The sequence below is a fragment of the Catharus ustulatus genome, chromosome 32 (assembly GCF_009819885.2).
Source record: "Catharus ustulatus isolate bCatUst1 chromosome 32, bCatUst1.pri.v2, whole genome shotgun sequence".
Lineage (NCBI taxonomy): Eukaryota > Metazoa > Chordata > Aves > Passeriformes > Turdidae > Catharus > Catharus ustulatus.
Window position 1 is genome coordinate 831907 of NC_046252.1, and position 21439 is coordinate 853345.

At 56.8% G+C, this 21439-nt stretch overlaps 1 protein-coding gene across 1 annotated transcript in view; it reads left to right on the forward strand.

Moving 5' to 3' along the window:
• UBA1 (ubiquitin like modifier activating enzyme 1) overlaps positions 1–21100 on the forward strand; it is a 52823-nt gene extending 31723 nt beyond the window's left edge. The window contains exons 18-26 of the mRNA XM_033083543.1: positions 2287–2482; positions 6189–6263; positions 8544–8733; positions 10188–10276; positions 11203–11295; positions 14527–14718; positions 17142–17243; positions 18071–18171; positions 20796–21100. Of these exons, the coding sequence (XP_032939434.1) occupies positions 2287–2482; positions 6189–6263; positions 8544–8733; positions 10188–10276; positions 11203–11295; positions 14527–14718; positions 17142–17243; positions 18071–18171; positions 20796–20931 (1174 nt within the window). The 3' untranslated portion in view covers positions 20932–21100. The remainder of the gene's footprint in view (positions 1–2286; positions 2483–6188; positions 6264–8543; positions 8734–10187; positions 10277–11202; positions 11296–14526; positions 14719–17141; positions 17244–18070; positions 18172–20795) is intronic.
• Positions 21101–21439: the final 339 nt, after the last annotated feature.

Consider the following 21439-nt stretch of genomic DNA (forward strand, 5'->3'; position numbering starts at 1 on the left):
ACCCCCTTTTCCCAGGGACCTCAAATTCTTGGAGAAGACCCTGCACCTTTTTGGGACCCCCTGTACCCCCTTTTCCCAGGGACCCCAGATTCCTGGAGCAGATCCTGCACCTTTTTGAGACCCCCTGTACCCTCTTTTCCCTGGAACCCCAAGTTCCTGGAGCACACCCTGAGCCCCTGTGACACCCCTGTACCCCATTTCTGTCCCCAGGGACCCCAAGTTCCTGGAACGCACCCTGGTCGCCTGTGACACCCCAATAACCCCTGTGACACCCCAATAACCCCCTGTACCCCTCTGTACCCCGTTTTTTCAGGGACCCCAAGTTCCTGGAGTACACCCTGAGCCCCTGTGACACCCCAATAACCCTGTGACACCCCAATAACCCCTGTGACACCCCCTGTACCCCCTGTGACACCCCAATTGACACCCCCTGTACCCCATTTTTCCCCAGGGACCCCAAGTTCCTGGAGCACACCCTGCACCCCAATAACCCCTGTGACACCCCAATAACCCCTGTGGCACCCCATTTTTCAGGGATCCCAAGTTCCTGGAGCGCACCCTGTACCCCTCTAACCCCCTGTGACACCCCAATAAACCCCCATAACCCCCTGTGACACCCCCTGTACCCCGTTTTTCTCTCTCCCCAGGGACCCCAAGTTCCTGGAGCACACCCTGCACCCCAATAACCCCTGTGACACCCCAATAACCCCCTGTACCCCCTGTGATACCCCAATAACCCTGTGACACCCCAATACCCCTGTACCCCTCTGTACCCCCTCTTTTCTCAGGGACCCCAAGTTCCTGGAGTGCATGCTGCACCCCAGTAACCCCTGTGACACCCCAATAACCCTGTGACACCCCATTTCTCCCCAGGGACCCCAAGTTCCTGGAGCACACCCTGAGCCCCTGTGACACCCCAATAACCCCTGTGACACCCCAATAACCCTGTGACACCCCAATAACCCCTGTACCCCCTGTGACACCCCTGTGACACCCCTCTTTCCCCAGGGACCCCAAGTTCCTGGAGTGCATGCTGCACCCCAGTAACCCCTGTGACACCCCAATAACCCTGTGACACCCCAATAACCCCCTGTGACACCCCTGTACCCCCTGTGACACCCCATTTTTCAGGGACCCCAAGTTCCTGCAGTGCACCCTGATCCCCTGTGGCACCCCAATACCCCCTGTGACACCCCAATAACCCCCTGTACCCCATTTATCAGGGACCCCAAGTTCCTGGAGCACACCCTGAGCCCCTGTGACACCCCTGTACCCCCTGTGACACCCCAATAATCCCTGTACCCCATTTCTCTCCCCAGGGACCCCAAGTTCCTGGAGCGCACGCTGCGCCCCTGTGACACCCCAATAACTCCTGTGACACCCCAATAACCCTGTGACACCCCAATGACCCCTGTGACACCCCAATGACCCTGTGACACCCCATTTTTCCCCGCAGGGACCCCAAGTTCCTGGAGCACACCCTGATCCCCTGTGACACCCCAATAACTCCTGTGACACCTCAATGACCCCTGTGACACCCCCTGTACCCCGTTTTTTCAGGAACCCCAAGTTCCTGGAGCGCACACTGCGCCCCTGTGACACCCCTGTACCCCCTGTGACACCCCAATAACCCCTGTACCCCATTTTTTCAGGGACCCCAAGTTCCTGGAGCACACCCTACACCCCAATAAACCCCCTGTGACACCCCAATAAACCCCAATAACCCCTGTACCCTCTTTCCCCAGGGACCCCAAGTTCCTGGAGCGCACCCTGGTCCCCTGTGACACCCCAATAAACCCCCAATGACCCCTGTGACACCCCAATAACCCCCTGTACCCCGTTTTTTCACGGACCCCAAGTTCCTGGAGCGCACACTGCACCCCTGTGACACCCCAATAACCCCTGTACCCCCTGTGACACCCCAATAACCCCTGTGACACCCCAATAACCCCCTGTACCCCTCTGTACCCCATTTTTCAGGGACCCCAAGTTCCTGAAGCGTACCCTGTACCCCAATAACCCCCTGTGACACCCCAATAATCCTGTGACACCTCAATGACCCCTGTGACACCCCAATAACCCCCTGTACCCCATCTTTTCAGGGACCCCAAGTTCCTGGAGCACACCCTGATCCCCTGTGACACCCCAATAAACCCTGTACCCCCTGTACCCCGTTTTTTCAGGGACCCCAAGTTCCTGGAGCGCACGCTGCGCCCCTGTGACACCCCAATAACCCCCTGTACCCCTGTGACACCCCAATAAACCCTGTACCCCATTTTCCTGCAGGGACCCCAAGTTCCTGGAGCGCACGCTGCGCCTGGCCGGCACGCAGCCGCTGGAGGTGCTGGAGGCCGTGCAGCGCAGCCTGGTCAGCGACCGGCCCAAGGGCTGGCCCGACTGCGTGGCCTGGGCCTGCCGCCACTGGCACCGCCAGTACAGCAACAACATCCGCCAGCTGCTGCACAACTTCCCCCCGGGACAGGTGGGTGTGCCCTAATTACCTCATTAACACTAATTAATTACAGTGTTGGTCATGATTAATGATCTCGTTAACCTCAGTAATTCATTTATCCCAATTGATTACTTCATTTACCCCAAACTCATTTATAAACTCCAACATCTGCCAGCTGCTGCACAACTTCCCCCCGGGACAGGTGGGAACTGTTAATTACCTAATTAACACTAATTAATTACAGGGTTAGTCCTGATTAATGATCTCGTTAACCTCAGTAATTCGTTTATCCCAATCAATTACCTCATTTACCCCAATCTCAGTTATAAACCCCAACACCCCCCAGCTGCTGCACAACTTCCCCTCGGGACAGGTGGGGCCTTAATTAGCTCATTAACACTAATTAATTACAGAGTTAGTCCTAATTCATCGCATCATTAACCTCACATAGCTCATTTAAAGCTGTAACATCAAACTCATTTATGGTCATTTATAAACCCCAATACCCCCCAGCTGCTGCACAACTTCCCCAGGGACAGGTGTGGACTGTTAATTACCTAATTAACACTAATTAATTACAGTGTTAGTCCTGATTAGTTACACCATTAATCTCACATAGCTCATTTAAACCTGTAACCGCAATTTTATTTATAGTAATTTGTAAACCCCCAACACCCCCCAGCTGCTGCACAACTTCCCCAGGGACAGGTGGGGACTGTTAATTACCTAATTAACACCAATTAATTATAGTGCTAGTCCTGATTAATGACCTCATAAACCCCAATAATTCATTTATCCCAATCGATTACCTCGTTTACCCCAACCTCATTTATAAACCCCAACACCCCCCAGCTGCTGCACAACTTCCCCCTGGGACAGGTGTGGACTGCTAATTGACTAATTAACACTAATTAATTACAGAGTTAGTCCTAATTCATCACATCATTAACCTCACGTAGCTCATTTAAACCTGTAACATCAAACTCATTTATAGTCATTTATAAACCCCAACACCCCCCAGCTACTGCACAACTTCCCCAGGGACAGGTGGGAACTGTTAATTACCTCATTAACACTAATTAATTACAGTGTTAGTCCTGATGAGTGATGTCCTGTTAACCCCGAATATCTCATTTAAAGCTGTAACATCAAACTCATTTATGGTCATTTATAAACCCCAACACCCCCCAGCTGCTGCACAACTTCCCCAGGGACAGGTGGGTGTGCCCTAATTACCTCATTAACACTAATTAATTACAGGGTTAGTCCTGATTAGTTACACCATTAATGTCACATAGCTCATTAAACCTGTAACCCCAATCTCATTTATGGTCATTTGTAAACCCCGACACCCCCCAGCTACTGCACAACTTCCCCCTGGGACAGGTGGGGCTTTAATTACCTCATTAACACAAATTAATTAGTGTGTTAACCTAATTCATCACACCATAAACCCCAATAATTCATTTATCCCAATCAATTACCTCATTTACTCCAATCTCAGTTATAAACCCCAACACCCCCCAGCTGCTGCACAGCTTTCCCCCAGGACAGGTGGACAACTGCTAATTACCTAATTAACACTAATTAATTACAGTGTTGGTCCTCATTAATGATCCCATCAACTCCAAATATCTCATTTAAACCTGTTACATCAAACTCATTTATAAACCCCAACACCCCCCCAGCTGCTGCACAACTTCCCCAGGGACAGGTGGGGCCTTAATTAGCTCATTAGCACCAATTAATTACAGTGTTAGTCCTGATGAGTGATGTCCTGTTAACCCCGAATATCTCATTTAAAGCTGTAACATCAAACTCATTTATAATAATTTATAAACCCCAACACCCGCCAGCTGCTGCACAACTTCCCCAGGGACAGGTGGGGACTGTTAATTACCTCATTAACACTAATTAATTACAGTGTTAGTCCTGATTAATGATCTCGTTAACCCAAATAATTCATTTATCCCAATTGATTACTTCATTTACCCCAACCTCATTTATAAACAACATCCGCCAGCTGCTGCACAACTTCCCCCCGGGACAGGTGGGAACTGTTAATTACCTAATTAACAGCAATTAATTACCATGTTAGTCTTGATTAGTGATGTCCTGTTAACCCCAAATATCTCATTTAAACCTGTTACATCAAACTCATTTATAATAATTTATAAACCACAACACCCACCAGCTGCTGCACAACTTCCCCAGGGACAGGTGGGGACTGTTAATTACCTCATTAACACTAATTAATTACAGTGTTAATCCTAATTGATGATCCATTAAGCCCAAATAGCTCATTTAAAACTGTAACCCCAATCTCATTTATAGTAATTTGTAAACCCCTAACACCCCCCAGCTGCTGCACAACTTCCCCCTGGGACAGATGTGGACTGTTAATTACCTAATTAACACTAATTAATTACAGTGTTAGTCCTGATTAATGACCCCATTAACCCTAATAATTCATTTATCCCAATCAATTACCTCATTTACTCCAATCTCAGTTATAAACCCCAACACCCCCCAGCTGCTGCACAACTTCCCCAGGGACAGGTGTGGACTGTTAATTACCTCATTAGCACTAATTAATTACACTGGTAGTCCTAATTAATGATCTCATTAACCCAAATAATTCATTTATCCCAATTACCTCATTTACCCCAACCTCATTTATAAACCCCAACACCCCCCAGCTGCTGCACAACTTCCCTCAAGGAAAGGTGGGCGTGCCCTAATTACTTAATTAATCTAATTAATTACCTCATTAACAACAATTAACGACTTTGCTAGCGCCTAATTAATGAACTCATTAGCTCAGTTAATGACCTCATTAATAGCAATTAATGACCGTGCTAGCTCCTAATTAATGAGCTCATTAACGCAGTTAATTACCTCGTTAACAATTAATGAGCCTGCTAACTCCTCATTAATGAGCTCATTAGCTCAGTTAATGACCTCATTAACAGCAATTACTGACCTTGCTAACGCCAATTAATGAGTTCATTAGCTCAGTTAATCACCTCATTAACAGCAATTAATGACCTTGCTAACTCCAATTAATGAGCTCATTGATTACCTCATTAACAGCAATTAACAACCTTGCTAACTCTCATTAATGAACTCATTAGCTCAGTTAATGACCTCATTAACAGCCATTAATGACCTTGCTAACTCCTCATTAATGAACTCATTAGCTCGGTTAATTACCTCATTAACAGCAATTAATGACCTTGCTAACTCCAATTAATGAGCTCATTAGCTCTGTTAACGACCTCATTAATAGCAATTAATGACCCTGCTAATTCCAATTAATGAGCTCATTAGCTCTGTTAACGACCTCATTAACAGCAATTAATGACCTTGCTAACTCCAATTAATGAGCTCATTAAGTACCTCATTAACAGCAATTACTGACCTTGCTAACTCCAATTAATGAACTTTTTAGCTCAGTTAATTACCTCATTAACAGCAATTACTGACCCTGCTAACTCTCATTAACGAACTCATTAGCTCAGTTAATTACCTCATTAACAGCAATTAATGACCCTGCTAACTCCAATTAATGAGCTCATTAGCTCTGTTAACGACCTCGTTAACAGCCATTAATGACCTTGCTAACTCTCATTAATGACCTCAATTACCTCATTAACAGCCATTAATGACTTTGTTAACTCCTCATTAATGAGCTCATTAATTACCTCATTAACCCTGGTGGTTTTTGCCCCCCCAGAAAACGAACTCGGGGACCCTGTTCTGGTCGGGGCCCAAGCGCTGCCCCCACCCGCTGGTGTTCGACCCCGACAACGTGAGTGTCACCTGTGTCACCTGGGTGTCACCTGTGTGTCACCTGAGTGTCACCTGTGTCACCTGTGTCACCTGTGTCACCTGTGTCACCTGAGTGTCATCTGTGTGTGTCACCTGAGTGTCACCTGTGTGTGTCATTAATGTCACCTGTGTGTGGTGTTCGACCCCGACAACGTGAGTGTCACCTGTGTCACCTGAGTGTCATCTGTGTGTCATCTGTGTCACCTGTGTCACCTGTGTGTCATTAATGTCACCTGTGTGTCACCTGTGTGTGGTGTTCGACCCCCGACAACGTGAGTGTCACCTGTGTCACCTGGGTGTGTCACCTGGGTGTCATCTGTGTCACCTGTGTCACCTGAGTGTCACCTGAGTGTCACCTGTGGTACCTGTGTGTCATTAATGTCACCTGTGTGTCACCTGTGTGTGTCATTAATGTCACCTGTGTGTGTCACCTGAGTGTCACACCTGTGTGTCATTAATGTCACCTGTGTGTCACCTGTGTGTGGTGTTCAACCCCCGACAACGTGAGTGTCACCTGTGTCACCTGAGTGTCATTAATGTCACCTGTGTGTCATCTGTGTCACCTGTGTGTCACCTGTGTGTGTCATTAATGTCACCTGTGTGTGGTGTTCGACCCCGACAACGTGAGTGTCACCTGTGTGTCACCTGTGTCACCTGGGTGTGTCACCTGTGTCACCTGTGTGTCACCTGTGGTACCTGTGTCACCTGTGTGTCACCTGTGTGTGTCATTAATGTCACCTGTGTGTGGTGTTCGACCCCGACAACGTGAGTGTCACCTGTGTGTCACCTGTGTCACCTGTGTCACCTGTGTCACCTGTGTGTCACCTGTGTCACCTGTGTGTGTCACCTGAGTGTCACACCTGTGTGTCATTAATGTCACCTCTGTGTGTCACCTGTGTGTGTCATTAATGTCACCTGTGTGTGGTGTTCGACCCCGACAACGTGAGTGTCACCTGAGTGTGTCACCTGAGTGTGTCACCTGAGTGTGTCACCTGAGTGTCACACCTGTGTGTCATTAATGTCACCTCTGTGTGTCACCTGTGTGTGGTGTTCGACCCCGACAACGTGAGTGTCACCTGTGTCACCTGAGTGTCACCTGTGTCACCTGTGTGTCATCTGTGTCACCTGTGTGTCACCTGTGTGTCACCTGTGTCACCTGTGTGTCACCTGTGTGTGTCACCTGTGTGTCACCTGTGTGTGTCACCTGAGTGTCACACCTGTGTGTCATTAATGTCACCTCTGTGTGTCACCTGTGTGTGGTGTTTGACCCCGACAACGTGAGTGTCACCTGTGTGTCACCTGAGTGTCATCTGTGTCACCTGTGTCACCTGTCATCTGTGTCACCTGTGTCATCTGAGAGGCAACTGTGTCATCTGTGTCACCTGTGTGTCACCTGTGTGTGTGTGTCACCTGAGTGTCACCTGTGTGTCATTAATGTCACCTGTGTGTGTCACCTGTGTGTCACCTGTGTGTCGTTAATGTCATCTGTGTGTGTCACCTGTGTGTCACCTGTGTCACCTGTGTGTCACCTGTGTGTCATTAATGTCACCTGAGTATCATTAATGTCACCTGTGTGTGGTGTTCGACCCCAACAACGTGAGTGGGGACACCTGGGTCACCTGTGTGTCACCTGGGGGGGGGGTCACCTGTGTGTCACCTGGGTCACCTGTGTGTCACACTTGTGTGTCATCTGTGTGTGTCACCTGTGTGTCATTAATGTCACCTGTGTGTGGTGTTCGACCCTGACAACATGAGTGGGACACCTGGGTCATACCTGTGTCACCTGTGTCACCTATGTGTGTCACTGTGTGTAACCTGTGTGTCATTAATGTCCCCCTGTGTCCCCCAGCCCCTGCACCTGGACTACGTGGTGGCCGCTGCCAACCTGTGTGTGTCACTTGTGTGTCACCTGTGTGTCATTAATGTCCCCTGTGTGTCCCTGTGTCCCTGTGTCACCTGTGTGTCATTAATGTCACCTGTGTGTCCCTGTGTCCCCCAGCCCCTGCACCTGGACTACGTGGTGGCCGCTGCCAACCTGTGTGTGTCACTGTGTGTCATTAATGTCACCTGTGTGTCACTGTGTGTCACTGTGTGTCCCTGTGTGTCACCTGTGTGTCACTGTGTGTCATTAATGTCACCTGTGTGTCCCTGTGTCCCCCAGCCCCTGCACCTGGACTACGTGGTGGCCGCTGCCAACCTGTGTGTGTCACTGTGTGTCATTAATGTCCCCTGTGTCACTGTGTGTCCCTGTGTCCCCCAGCCCCTGCACCTGGACTACGTGGTGGCCGCTGCCAACCTGTTTGCGCAGAGCTACGGCATCGCGGGCTCGCGGGACCGCGCGGCCGTGGCCGAGCTGCTGCGCCACGTGCGCGTCCCCCCCTTCGCGCCCAAGGCCGGCGTGCGCATCCACGTGTCCGACCAGGAGCTGCAGAGCGCCAGCGCCGCCCTGGGTACGGAATGGGGGCACTGGGAGAGGGGCTGGGGGACTGGAGGAACTGGGAATACTGGGGGGACTGGGAATACTGGGGGGACTGCCAGCGCCGCCCTGGGTACGGGCTGGGGACACTGGGGGAACTGGGAGAGGGACTGGAGGAACTGGGGGGACTGGGAGAGGGGCTGGGGGCACTGGGAGAGGGACTGGGAGAGGGACTGGGGGCACTGGAGGGACTGGGAGAGGGGCTGGGGGCACTGGGAGAGGGACTGGGGGCACTGGGAGAGGGGATGGGGGAACTGAGAGAGGGGATGGGAGCACTGGGGGACAGCCAGCGCCACCCTGGGTATGGACTGGGGGATACTGGGGGTCTGGGAGAGGGGATGGGGGAACTGGGAGCACTGGGAGAGGGACTGGGGGGACTGGGAATACTGGGGGGACTGCCAGCGCCGCCCTGGGTACGGACTGGGGGCACTGGGAGAGGGACTGGGGGGACTGGGAATACTGGGGGGACTGCCAGCGCTGCCCTGGGTCAGGAACTGGGGCCACTGGGGGGACTGGGAGAGGGACTGGGGGAACTGGGAGCACTGGGAGAGGGGATGGGGGCACTGGAGAGACTACCAATGCCGTCCTGGGTCAGGAACTGGGGGAACTGGGAGAGGGACTGGGGGGACTGGAAATACTGAAAATACTGGGAGAGGGGCTGGGGGAACTGCAAGAGGAACTGGGAGAACTGGGGGACTGCCAGCACCACACTGGGTCGGGAACTGGGGAGACTGGGGGGACTGGGGACACTGGGAGAGGGGATGGGGGGACTGGGAGAGGAACTGGGGGCACTGGGGGGACTGCCAGCACCGCCCTGGGTATGGACTGGGGGAATTGGGGGGACTGGGAGAGGGGATGGGGGCACTGGGGATACTGGGGGGACTGGGAGAGGGACTGGGGGCACTGGAGAGACTGCCAATGCCGCCCTGGGTCAGGAACTGGGGGAACTGGGGAGACTGGGGGGACTGGGGACACTGGGAGAGGGGATGGGGGCACTGGAAATACTGGGGGGACTGCCAGCACCGCCCTGGGTGAGGAACTGTGGGAATTGGGGGGACTGGGAGAGGGGATGGGAGCTCTGGGGGATGGCCAGCACCACGCTGGGTACGGGGCTGGGGAACTGGGGGGCACTGGAAGAGGGACTGGGGGGACTGGGAGAACTGGGAGAGGCGCTGGGAACACTGGGAGAGGGGATGGGGGCACTGGGAGAGGGGATGGGGCTACTGGGGAGACTGCCAGGGGTCCCATGGGTGCTGTAGGGGTCTCGTGGGGGTCCCGTGGGTGCCAGGGGGGTCCCGTGGGTGCTGGGGGTCCCATGGGTCCCGTTGGGGTCCCGTGGGTGCTCTGGGGGTCCCGTGGGGGTCCCGTGGTTTCGGGGGTCCCGTGGGTGCTCTGGGGGTTCGGGGGTCCCACGGTGTCCCCCCGCAGACGACGGGCGCCTGGAGGAGCTGAAGGCGTCGCTGCCCAGCCCCGAGGAGCTCCCGGGCTTCAGAATGTTCCCCATTGACTTCGAGAAGGTGGGAGCTGCCCCCTGACCCCCGAGTGACCCCTGACCCCTCTGAGTGACCCCCCAACCCCCTGGGTAGTGACCCCCAAACCCCTGAGTGACCCCTGACCCCCTGAGTGACCACTGACCCCCGAGTGACCCCTGACCCCCTGAGTGACCACTGACACCCCTGGGTAGTGACCTCCAACCCCCCTGGGTGCTGCCCCCCGACTCTCTGAGTGACCCCCAACCCCCTGAGTGACCCCCAACCCCCTGAGTGACCCCTGACCCCCTGAGTGACCCCTGACACCCCTGGGTAGTGACCCCAAAACCGCTGAGTGATCCCTAACTCCCCTGAATGACCCCCGAACCCCTGGGTAGTGACCCCAAAACCCCTGAGTGACCCCCAAACCCCCTGAGTGACCCCCAACCCCCTGAGTGCTGCCCCCCGACCCCCACAGTGACCCCCAAACTCTTGAGTGACCCCCAACCCCCTGAGTGACCCCCAAACCCCTGAGTGACCCCTTAACCCTCACAGTGACCCCCAAACCCCTGGGTAGTGACCCCAAATCCTTGAGTGCCCCCCAATCCTTCTGGGTGCTGCCCCCTGACCCCCTGAGTGCCCCCCGACCCCCACAGTGTCCCCCAAACCCCTGAGTGCCCCTCAACCCCCCTGGGAGCTGCCCCCCGACCCCCTGAGTGACCCCCAACCCCTTGAGGGACCCCTGACCCCCTGAATGCCCCCCAACCCCTGGGTGTTGCCCCCCCCAGCCCCCTCAGTGCCCCCCAATCTCCCCTGGATGCCCCCCAAACCCCCAGGTTGTTCCATCCCCCCCGGGTGCTCCCAACCCCCTGTGGGTGCCCCCCACCTCCCCCCAGTGTCCCCAACCCCCCTGGGTGCCCCCCCGGGTGCCCCCACCCCCCGGTGCCCCCCCCAGCTGTCCCCTGTGTCCCCAGGACGATGACACCAATTTCCACATGGATTTCATCGTGGCCGCCTCCAACCTGCGGGCGGAGAACTACGACATCCCCCCGGCCGACCGCCACAAGGTGGGCACTGGGAGCACTGGGAGCACTGGGAGCACTGGGAGAGGGGCTGGGAGCACTGGGGGGGCACTGGGAGAGGGGCTGGGGGACACTGGGAGCACTGGGAGAGCACTGGGGGCACTGGGAGAGCACTGGGGGCACTGGGAGAGGCACTGGGAGCACTGGGAGAGGGGCTGAGGGGGCACTGGGAGCACTGGGAGAGCACTGGGGGCACTGGGAGAGGGGCTGGGGGAACTGGGAGCACTGGGAGAGGGGCTGGGGGGGCACTGGGAGCACTGGGAGGAGCACTGGGAGCACTGGGAGGGCACTGGGAGCACTGGGAGAGGGGTTGGGGGCACTGGGGGGGCACTGGGAGCACTGGGAGCACTGGGAGAGGCACTGGGAGCACTGGGAGAACTGGGAGAGGGATTGGGGGCACTGGGAGAGGGACTGGGATACACTGGGGGCACTGGGAGAGGGACTGGGAGCACTGGGAGGGCACTGGGAGAGAGGCTAGAAGCACTGGGAGAGGGGCTGGGAGATACTGGGAGCAGTGGGAAAGGGGTTGGGGGCACTGGGAACACTGGGAGAGGGGCTAGGGGCACTGGGAGCACTGGGAGGGCACTGGGAGAGGGGCTGGGAGACACTGGGAGAGCACTGGGAGCACTGGGAGGACACTGGGAGCACTGGGAGAGGGGCTGGGAGACACTGGGAGCACTGGGAAAGGGGTTGGGGGCACTGGGGGGGCACTGGGAGCACTGGGAGAGGGGCTGGGATATACTGGGAGCATTGGGAGAGGGGCTGGGAGCACTGGGGGGGCACTGGGAGCACTGGGAGCACTGGGAGAGGGGCTGGGGGCACTGGGAGAGCACTGGGGGCACTGGGAGCACTGGGAGAGGGGCTGGGGGAACTGGGAGAGGGGCTGGGGGCACTGGGAGAGCACTGGGGGCACTGGGAGCACTGGGAGAGCGGCTGGGAGCACTGGGAGAGGGACTGGGGGAACTGGGAGAGGGGTTGGAGGCACTGGGAGCACTGGGGGGGCACTGGGGGGACTGGAAATGGCACCTTGGGCACGGGTCTGGAGGTTTTTTGGGGTCCTTATGGGGTGTTTTGGGATTTTCATGGGGTAATTATGGGATGTTTCACGTTTTTTCTGGATACTGTGGCTTCTACAGCACATTCCAGTGATTATTATGGGATGCACAGACCCCACACAAACCCCACAGTGCCCTGATGGCTGGATGGGGTTCCCATAAACCTCTCAAACTGTTTTTTTTACCCTAAATTTTTTTATTTCCACATCCCCAGAGCAAACTGATCGCTGGCAAGATGGTTGGATGGGGCTGCCATAAATCCCTCAAACTGTTTTTTTTTACCCTAAATCTTTTTATTTTCACATCCCCAGAGCAAACTGATCATGGGCAAGTTGGGGTTGCCATAAATCCCTCAAACCATAAATCCCTCAAACTGCTTTTTTAATTTTTATTTTTATTTTCCTAAATCTTTTTATTGTCACATCCCCAAAGCAAACTGATGCCTGGCAAGATGGGGTTCCCATAAACCCCTCAAACTGTTTTATTTAACCCTAAATCTTTTTTTTTTTCCCCAGAGCAAACTGATCATGGGCAAGATGGGATCATGCAGTTCCCATAAATCCCTCAAACTGTTTTATTTAACCCTAAATCTTTTTTTATTTCCCCCCAGAGCAAGCTGATCCCTGGCAAGATGGGGTTCCCATAAATCCCTGAAACTGGTTTTTTTCACCCTAAATATATTTTTTTTTTTTTTCACATCCCCCAAGCAAGCTGATCCCTGGCAACATGGAGTTCCCATAAATCCCTCAAACTGTTTTTCTTAACCCTAATTTTTTTTTTTCCCCCCAGAGCAAGCTGATCCCTGGCAAGATGGAGTTACCATAAATCCCTCAAACTCTTTTTTTTACCTTAATTTTTTTTTTCCCATCCCCAGAGCAAACTGATCATGGGCAAGATGGGATCCCTGTCAACATGCAGTTCCCATAAATCCCTCAAACTGTTTTATTTAACCCTAATTTTTTTTTTTTTTTCCCCCAGAGCAAACTGATCATGGGCAAGATGGGATTCCCATAAATCCCTCGAACTCTTTTTCACCTTAGTTTTTTTTTTCCCATCCCCAGAGCAAACTGATCCCTGTCAAGATGGGGTTCCCATAAATCCCTGAAACTGGTTTTTTTTACCCTAAATATTTTTTTTTTTTTTTTCACATCCCCCAAGCAAGCTGATCCCTGGCAACATGGAGTTCCCATAAATCCCTCAAACTGTTTTTCTTAACCCTAATTTTTTTTTTTCCCCCCAGAGCAAACTGATCCCTGTCAAGATGGAGTTGCCATAAATTCCTCAAACTCTTTTTTACCCTAAATCTCTTTTTTTTCCCCAGAGCAAACATCCCTGGCAAGACGGGTGGATGGGGTTACCATAAATCCCTCAAACCATAAATCCCTCAAACTGCTTTTTTTATTTTTATTTTCCTAAATCTTTTTATTGTCACATCCCCAAAGCAAACTGATGCCTGGCAAGATGGAGTTACCATAAATCCCTGAAACTCTTTTTTTTACCTTAATTTTTTTTTTCCCATCCCCAGAGCAAACTGATCATGGGCAAGATGGGATCATGCAGTTCCCATAAATCCCTCAAACTGTTTTTTTTTTAACCCTAATTCTTTTTTTTTTCCCCAGAGCAATCTGATCCCTGTCAAGATGGGGTTCCCATAAATCCCTCAAACCATAAATCCCTCAAAACTGTGGTTTTTACCTTTAATAATTTTTATTGTCATTGTCACATTCCTAGAGCAAACTGATCATGGACAAGATGGAGTTCCCATAAATCCCTCAAACTCTTTTTTTTAACCTTAATTTTTTTTCCCATCCCCAGAGCAAACTGATCATGGGCAAGATGGGGTTCCCATAAATCCCTCAAACTGTGTTTTCTTAACCCTAATTTTTTTTTTCCCCCAGAGCAAGCTGATCCCTGTCAACATGCAGTTCCCATAAACCCCTCAAACTGGTTTTTTTAACCCTAATTATTTTTTTTTCCCCCCAGAGCAAACTGATCCCTGGCAAGATGAGGTTCCCATAAATCCCTGAAACTGGTTTTTTTTACCCTAAATATTTTTTTTTTTCACATCCCCCAAACAAGCTGATCCCTGGCAAGATGAGGTTCCCATAAACCCCTCAAACTGTTTTATTTAACCCTAATTCTTTTTTTTTTTTCCCCCCAGAGCAAGCTGATCGCGGGTAAGATCATCCCGGCCATCGCCACGACCACGGCGGCCGTGGTGGGGCTGGCGTGCCTGGAGCTCTTCAAGCTGGTGCAGGGGCACCGCCGGCTCAGCTCCTACAAGAACGCTTTCCTCAACCTGGCCCTGCCCTTCGTGGGCTTCTCCGAGCCCCTGGCCTGCCCCCGCAACAAGGTGGGCACGGGAGGGGGGTTGGGGACATGGGGGTCACTTCCAGAGGGGGTTTGGGGTAGGACAGAGGGGGATTGGGGACATGGGGGTCACTTCCAGAGGGGCTTTGGGGTCATTGGGGGGGTGGGGAGGGGGGTTTGGGGTCATGGGGGTGGGGGTCACTTCCAGAGGGGGTTTGGGGTCGTGGGTAAAGGCAGTGGGGGTTTGGGGTCACTGTGGGGTCATGGGGGGACTGGTGAGGGGTTTGGGGTCATGGGGGTCACTTCCAGAGGGGCTTTGGGGTCATGGGGGTCACTTCCAGAGGGGGTTTGGGGTCATTGTGGGGTCACTTCCAGAGGGGGGATTGGGGACATGGGGGTCACTTCCAGAGGGGGTTTGGGGTCATGGGGGTCACTTCCAGAGGGGCTTTGGGGTCATTGTGGGGGTGGGGAGGGGGGTTTGGGGTCATGGGGGTCACTTCCAGAGGGGGTTTGGGGTCATTGTGGGGGTGGGGAGGGGGGTTTGGGGTCATGGGGGTCACTTCCAGAGGGGGTTTGGGGTCATGGGGGTCACTTCCAGAGGGGGTTTGGGGTCGTGGGTAAAGGCAGTGGGGGTTTGGGGTCACTGTGGGGTCATGGGGGGACTGGTGAGGGGTTTGGGGTCATAGGGGTGGGGAGAGGGGGTTGGGATCATGGGGGTGTGGGGAGAGGGGTTTGGGGTTGTTGTGGGGGTGAGGGGACAGGCAGAGGGGGTTTGGGGTCTTTGGGATGGGGAGAGGGGATTTGGGATCATGGAGGTGGGCAGAGGGGGTTTGGGGTTGTTGTGGGTGTGGGGAGAGGGGTTTGGGGTCATTGTAAGAGTGGGGAGGGGGGGTTTGGGGTTATGGGGGTGGGGAGAGGGGGTTGGGGGTCATGGGGGGGGGGAGAGGGGGTTTGGGGTCATGGGGGTTTGGGGAGGGGGGTTTGGGGTAGGACAGAGGGGGTTTGGGGTTATGGGGGTTTGGGGTCACTTTCAGAGGGGATTTGGGGTCATGGTGGTGGGGAGAGGGGACTGGGGTTATGGGGGTGTGGGGAGAGGGGTTTAGGGTCACTGTGGGGGTGGGGGTCACTACCCGAGGGGGTTTGGGGTCATGGGGATGGGGAGAGGGGGTTTGGGGAGGGGGGTTTGGGGTCATGGGTGAAGTCAGAGGGGGTTTGGGGTCATTGGGATGGGGAGGGGGGATTGGGGGTCATGGGGGGTGCGGAGAGGGGTTTGGGGTTGTTGTGGGGGTGAGGAGAGGGGTTTGGGGTCATTGTAAGAGTGGGGAGGGGGGGTTTGGGGTTATGGGGGTGGAGAAAGGGAGTTTGGGATCATTGTGGGGTCACAGGGGTGGGGAGAGGGGGTTTGGGATCATGGGGGTGTGGGGAGAGGGGTTTGGGGTTGTTGTGGGGTCATGGTGGAGAGAGGGGATTTGCGGTCAAGGGTGAAGTCAGAGGGGGTTTGGGGTCACAGGGGTGGGGAGAGGGGTTTGGGGTTGTTGTGGGGGTGAGGGGACAGGCAGAGGGGGTTTGGGGTCACTGTGGGGGTGAGGAGAGGGGATTTGGGATCATGGAGGTGGGCAGAGGGGGTTTGGGGTTGTTGTGGGTGTGGGGAGAGGGGTTTGGGGTCATTGTAAGAGTGGGGAGGGGGGGTTTGGGGTTATGGGGGTGGGGAGAGGGGGTTTGGGGTCATGGGGGTTTGGGGAGGGGGGTTTGGGGTAGGACAGAGGGGTTTGGGGTTATGGGGGGGTGGGGAGGGGGTTTGGGGTCACTTTCAGAGGGGATTTGGGGTCACAGGGGTGGGGAAAATGGACTGGGGTTATGGGGGTGGGTGGAGGGGGTTTGGGGTCGTTTTGGGGTGGGAAGAGGGGGTTGGGGTCATTTGGGGCTGGGGGTCACTTCCAGAGGGGGTTTGGGGTCATGGGAGTGGGGAGAAGGGTTTGGGGTCACTGTGGGGGTGGGGGGTGAGAGTAGAGGAGATTTGGGGTCGTTGTGGGGGTGGGGGGCAGGCAGAGGGGGTTTAGGGTCATTGTGGGGGCTGGTGAGAGGATTTGGGGTCATGGGGGTGGGGGTGAAGTCAGAGGGGGGTGGGGGTCACTCCCAGAGCGGATTTGGGGTCACAGTGGGTCCCAGGGTCACTCCCAGAGCGGATTTGGGGTCACAGTGGGGTCAGGGTCACTCCCAGAGGGGTTTGGGGTCACAGTGGGACCCAGGGTCACTCCCAGAGGGGTTTGGGGTCACAGTGGGACCAGGGGGTCACTCCCAGAGGGATTTGGGGTCACAGTGGGGTCAGGGTCACTCCCAGAGGGGTTTGGGGTCACAGTGGGTTTGGGGTCACTCCCAGAGGGGTTTGGGGTCACAGGGGGTTTGGGGGTCACTCCCAGAGGGGTTGGGGTCCCCCATGGCCCTGAGTGTCCCCTGTGTCCCCAGTACTACGAGGTGGAGTGGACGCTGTGGGACCGGTTCGAGGTGCAGGGGCTGCAGCCCGACGGGCAGGAGATGACCCTGCGCCAGTTCCTCGCCTACTTCAAGGTACTGGGAAGGACTGGGAGGGACTGGGAGCCACTGGGAGGGGACAGGGGACAACTGGGGGACCCTGACCAAGAGGAGGGACCTGGGAAAAGGGAATGGTCAAGGCCCTGTGGTGGCCAATGGCCCCAGTGACCGCCACGGTGGCCAATGTCCCCAAGGCCATGAGGTTCCCATGGGTGCCTCACGGTGGCCGATGTCCCCAAGCCCTGCTGACCCCATGGTGGCCGATGTCCCCGAGTCCCATGGACCCCCATGGTGGCCAATGTCTCCCAGCCCCAGTGACCCCACGGAGGCCGATGTCCCCAAGCCCTGCTGACCCCTCAGTGGCCGATGTCCCCAAGCCCCAGTGACCTCACAGTGGCCGATGTCCCCAGGCCCCATTGGCTCCATGGTGGCCGATGTCCCCAAGCCCCAGTGACCCCCCACCAGTGGCCGATGTCCCCAAGCCCTGCTTACCCTTCAGTGGCCGATGTTCCCAGTGACCCCCACAGTGGCCGATGTCCCCAGGCCCTGCTGCCCCCTGCAGTGGCCAATGTCCCCAAGCCCCAGTGACCCCTCAGTGGCCGATGTCCCCAGGCCCACTGACCCTCGGTGGCCGATGTCCCCAGTGACCCCTCACTGGCCGATGTCCCCAGGCCCTGCTGCCCCCCATGGTGGCCAATGTCCCCAGCCCCCACTGACCCCTCAGTGGCCGATGTCCCCAGTGACCCCTCGGTGGCCGATGTCCCCAGCCCCCGCTGCCCCCTCGGTGGCCGATGTCCCCAGGCCCCACTGCCCTCTTGGTGGCCGATGTCCCCAGCCCGCTGAGCGTGTCCCCTGTCCCACAGGAGGTGCACCGGCTGGAGATCACCATGCTGTCCCAGGGCGTGTCCATGCTCTACTCCTTCTTCATGCCGGCAGCCAAACTGCGCGAGCGCCACGACCAACCGTACGGCTGGGGACACCGGGGGGGACATGGGGGGCATTGGGGACACTGGGGGGACGTGGGGACATGGGGACACTGGGGGGACATGGGGACACTGGGGGGACATGGGGACACTGGGGGACATGGGGGACACTGGGGGGACATGGGGACACTGGGGACATTAGGACACTGGGTACACCGGGGACACTGGGGATAGTGGGGGGACATGGGATCACCGGGGGACATGGGGACAGTGGGGACACTGGGAGACATGGGGACACTGGGGAACATGGGGGACACTGGGGGGACATGGGGACACTGGGGGACATGGGGGACACTGGGGGGACATGGGGACACTGGGGGGACATGGGGCCACTGGGGGGACATGGGATCACTGGGGGACATTTGAGACATTGGGGACATGGGGGATATTGGGGACACTGGGGAACATTAGGGACTCTGGGGGGACATGGGGACACTGGGGGTAGTGGGGGGACATGGGATCACTGGGGGACATTGGGGACACGGGGGACATTGAAGGGACATGGGGACACTGGGGAGACATTTGAGACATTGGGGACACTGGGGGACATGGGGGATACTGGGGGACACCAGGGACATTGGGGACACCTGGGGACATTGGGGACACTGGAGACACTGGGGGACATTGGGGACATGGGCGACATTGAAGGGACATGGGGACACTGGGGAGACATTTGAGACATTGGGGACACTAGGGGACATGGGGGACACTGGGGATATTGGGGGACACCAGGGACATTGGGGACACCTGGGGACATTGAGGATAGTGAGGACAACGGGGACACTTGGAACACTGGGGACATTAGGGATACTGGGCACAGTGGGGACAACTGGGGACACCAGGGACACAGGTGGGGTCCAGGCCAGGGGACAGCAGAGACCGTGCCACGTGTCCCTGCCATGTCCCCCTGTCCTGCAGGGTGACACACACTGTATCCCATGTCCCTGCCATGTCCCCTCATGTCCCCTCTGTCCCCGCAGGGTGACAGACACTGTCCCTCATGTCCCCCCTGTCCCCGCAGGGTGACAGACACTGTCCCCCATGTCCCCCCATGTCCCCCCTCTCCCCACAGAATGACAGACACTGTCCCCCACGTTCCTGCTGTCCCCACAGAGTGACAGACACTGTCCCTCACGTCCCCCTTGTCCCCTGACATAACCCCTGTCCCTGCAGGGTGACACACACTGTCTCCCATGTCCCCACTGTCCCTGCAGGATGACAGACACTGTCCCCCCAGGGTGACACACAATATCCCCCTGTCCCCTGACATCCCCACTGTCCCTGCAGGGTGACAAACACTGTCCCCCCCGTCCCCCCAGGGTGACAGACACTGTCCCCCATGTCCCCCCATCCCCTCAGGGTGACACATGCTGTCCCCCCCACCCCGTGACGTCCCCCCTGTCCCCCCAGGGTGACACACCCTGTCCCCCACATCCCCTGTCCCCCTAAGGTGACACACTGTCCCCCCGCCCCCTGACGCCCCCGCTGTCCCCGCAGAGTGACACACACTGTCCCCCACATCCCCTGTCCCTGCAGAATGACACACACTGTCCCCCACATTCCGCCATGTCCCCTGTCCCTGCAGGGTGACAAACATTGTCCCCCATGTCCCCCTTGTCCCCGCAGAATGACACACCCTGTCCACCACATCCCCTGTCCCCCCAGGGCGACACACACTGTCCCCCCGCCCCCTGACGCCCCCGCTGTCCCCGCAGGATGACACACGCTGTCCCCGCAGGATGACACACACTGTCCCCGCTGTCCCCGCAGGGTGACACACACTGTCCCCGCTGTCCCCCCAGGGTGACACACCCTGTCCCCCCCCATCCCCCCTGTCCTGACGCCCCCGCTGTCCCCGCAGGATGACACACACTGTCCCCGCTGTCCCCGCAGGATGACAGACACTGTCCCCGCTGTCCCCCCAGGGTGACACACACTGCCCCCGCTGTCCCTGCAGGGTGACACACCCTGTCCACCCCGTCCCCTCGCCCCCTGACGCCCCCGCTGTCCCCCCAGGATGACACACCCTGTCCCCGCAGGATGACACACCCTGTCCCCGCTGTCCCCGCAGGATGACACACCCTGTCCCCCCTGTCCCCCCGCCCCCTGACGCCCCCGCTGTCCCCCCAGGATGACACACCCTGTCCCCCCTGTCCCCCCGCCCCCTGACGCCCCCGCTGTCCCCCCAGGATGACACACCCTGTCCCCGCAGGATGACACACCCTGTCCCCCCTGTCCCCCCGCCCCCTGACGCCCCCACTGTCCCCGCAGGATGACACACACTGTCCCCGCTGTCCCCGCAGGGTGACACACCCTGTCCCCCCTGTCCCCCCCGCCCCCTGACGCCCCCGCTGTCCCCGCAGGATGACACACACTGTCCCCGCTGTCCCCGCAGGGTGACACACCCTGTCCCCGCTGTCCCCGCAGGATCACACACCCTGTCCCCCCTGTCCCCCCGCCCCCTGACGCCCCCGCTGTCCCTGCAGGGTGACACACACTGTCCCCGCTGTCCCCGCAGGGTGACACACCCTGTCCCCCACATCCCCTGTCCCCCTAAGGTGACACACTGTCCCCCCGCCCCCTGACGCCCCCGCTGTCCCCGCAGGATGACGGAGATCGTGGCGCGGGTGTCCAAGAAGAAGCTGGGCCGCCACGTCAAGGCTCTGGTGTTCGAGCTCTGCTGCAACGACGACAGCGACGCCGACATCGAGGTGCCCTACGTGCGCTACACCATCCGCTAGGGGGCGCCCCCGGCCCCGCCCCTCCGCCCGGCCACGCCCCCAGCACAGGCCCCGCCCCCGGCACGCCCCGCCCCTCCCCCATAGTCGTTGTTGTGTCGGCCCCGCCCCTGTGTTGGGGGCGGGGCTTGGGGGCGGGGCGAGGGCCCCGCCCAATAAACATAGACCTTGGCAAAAGGGGGCGTGTCTGAGTCACGTGGTGCCGGCACGTGATGGTGGTGACAAATGGCCCTGTGGTGGCACTGGCCGTGGTGGCACCTAACAGCGGTGACAAATGGCCCTGTGGTGGCACTGGTCATGGTGGCACCTGACAGCAGTGACAAATGGCCCTGTGGTGGCACTGGCACAGCTGGCACATGACAGCGGTGACAAATGGCCCTGTGGTGGCACTGGCCATGGTGGCACTGGCCAAGGCCAGCATGTCACAGCAGTGACAAAATGGCCCTGTGGTGGCACTGGCCATGGTGGCACCTGACAGTGGTGACTCTGTGGTGGCACTGGTCACGGTGGC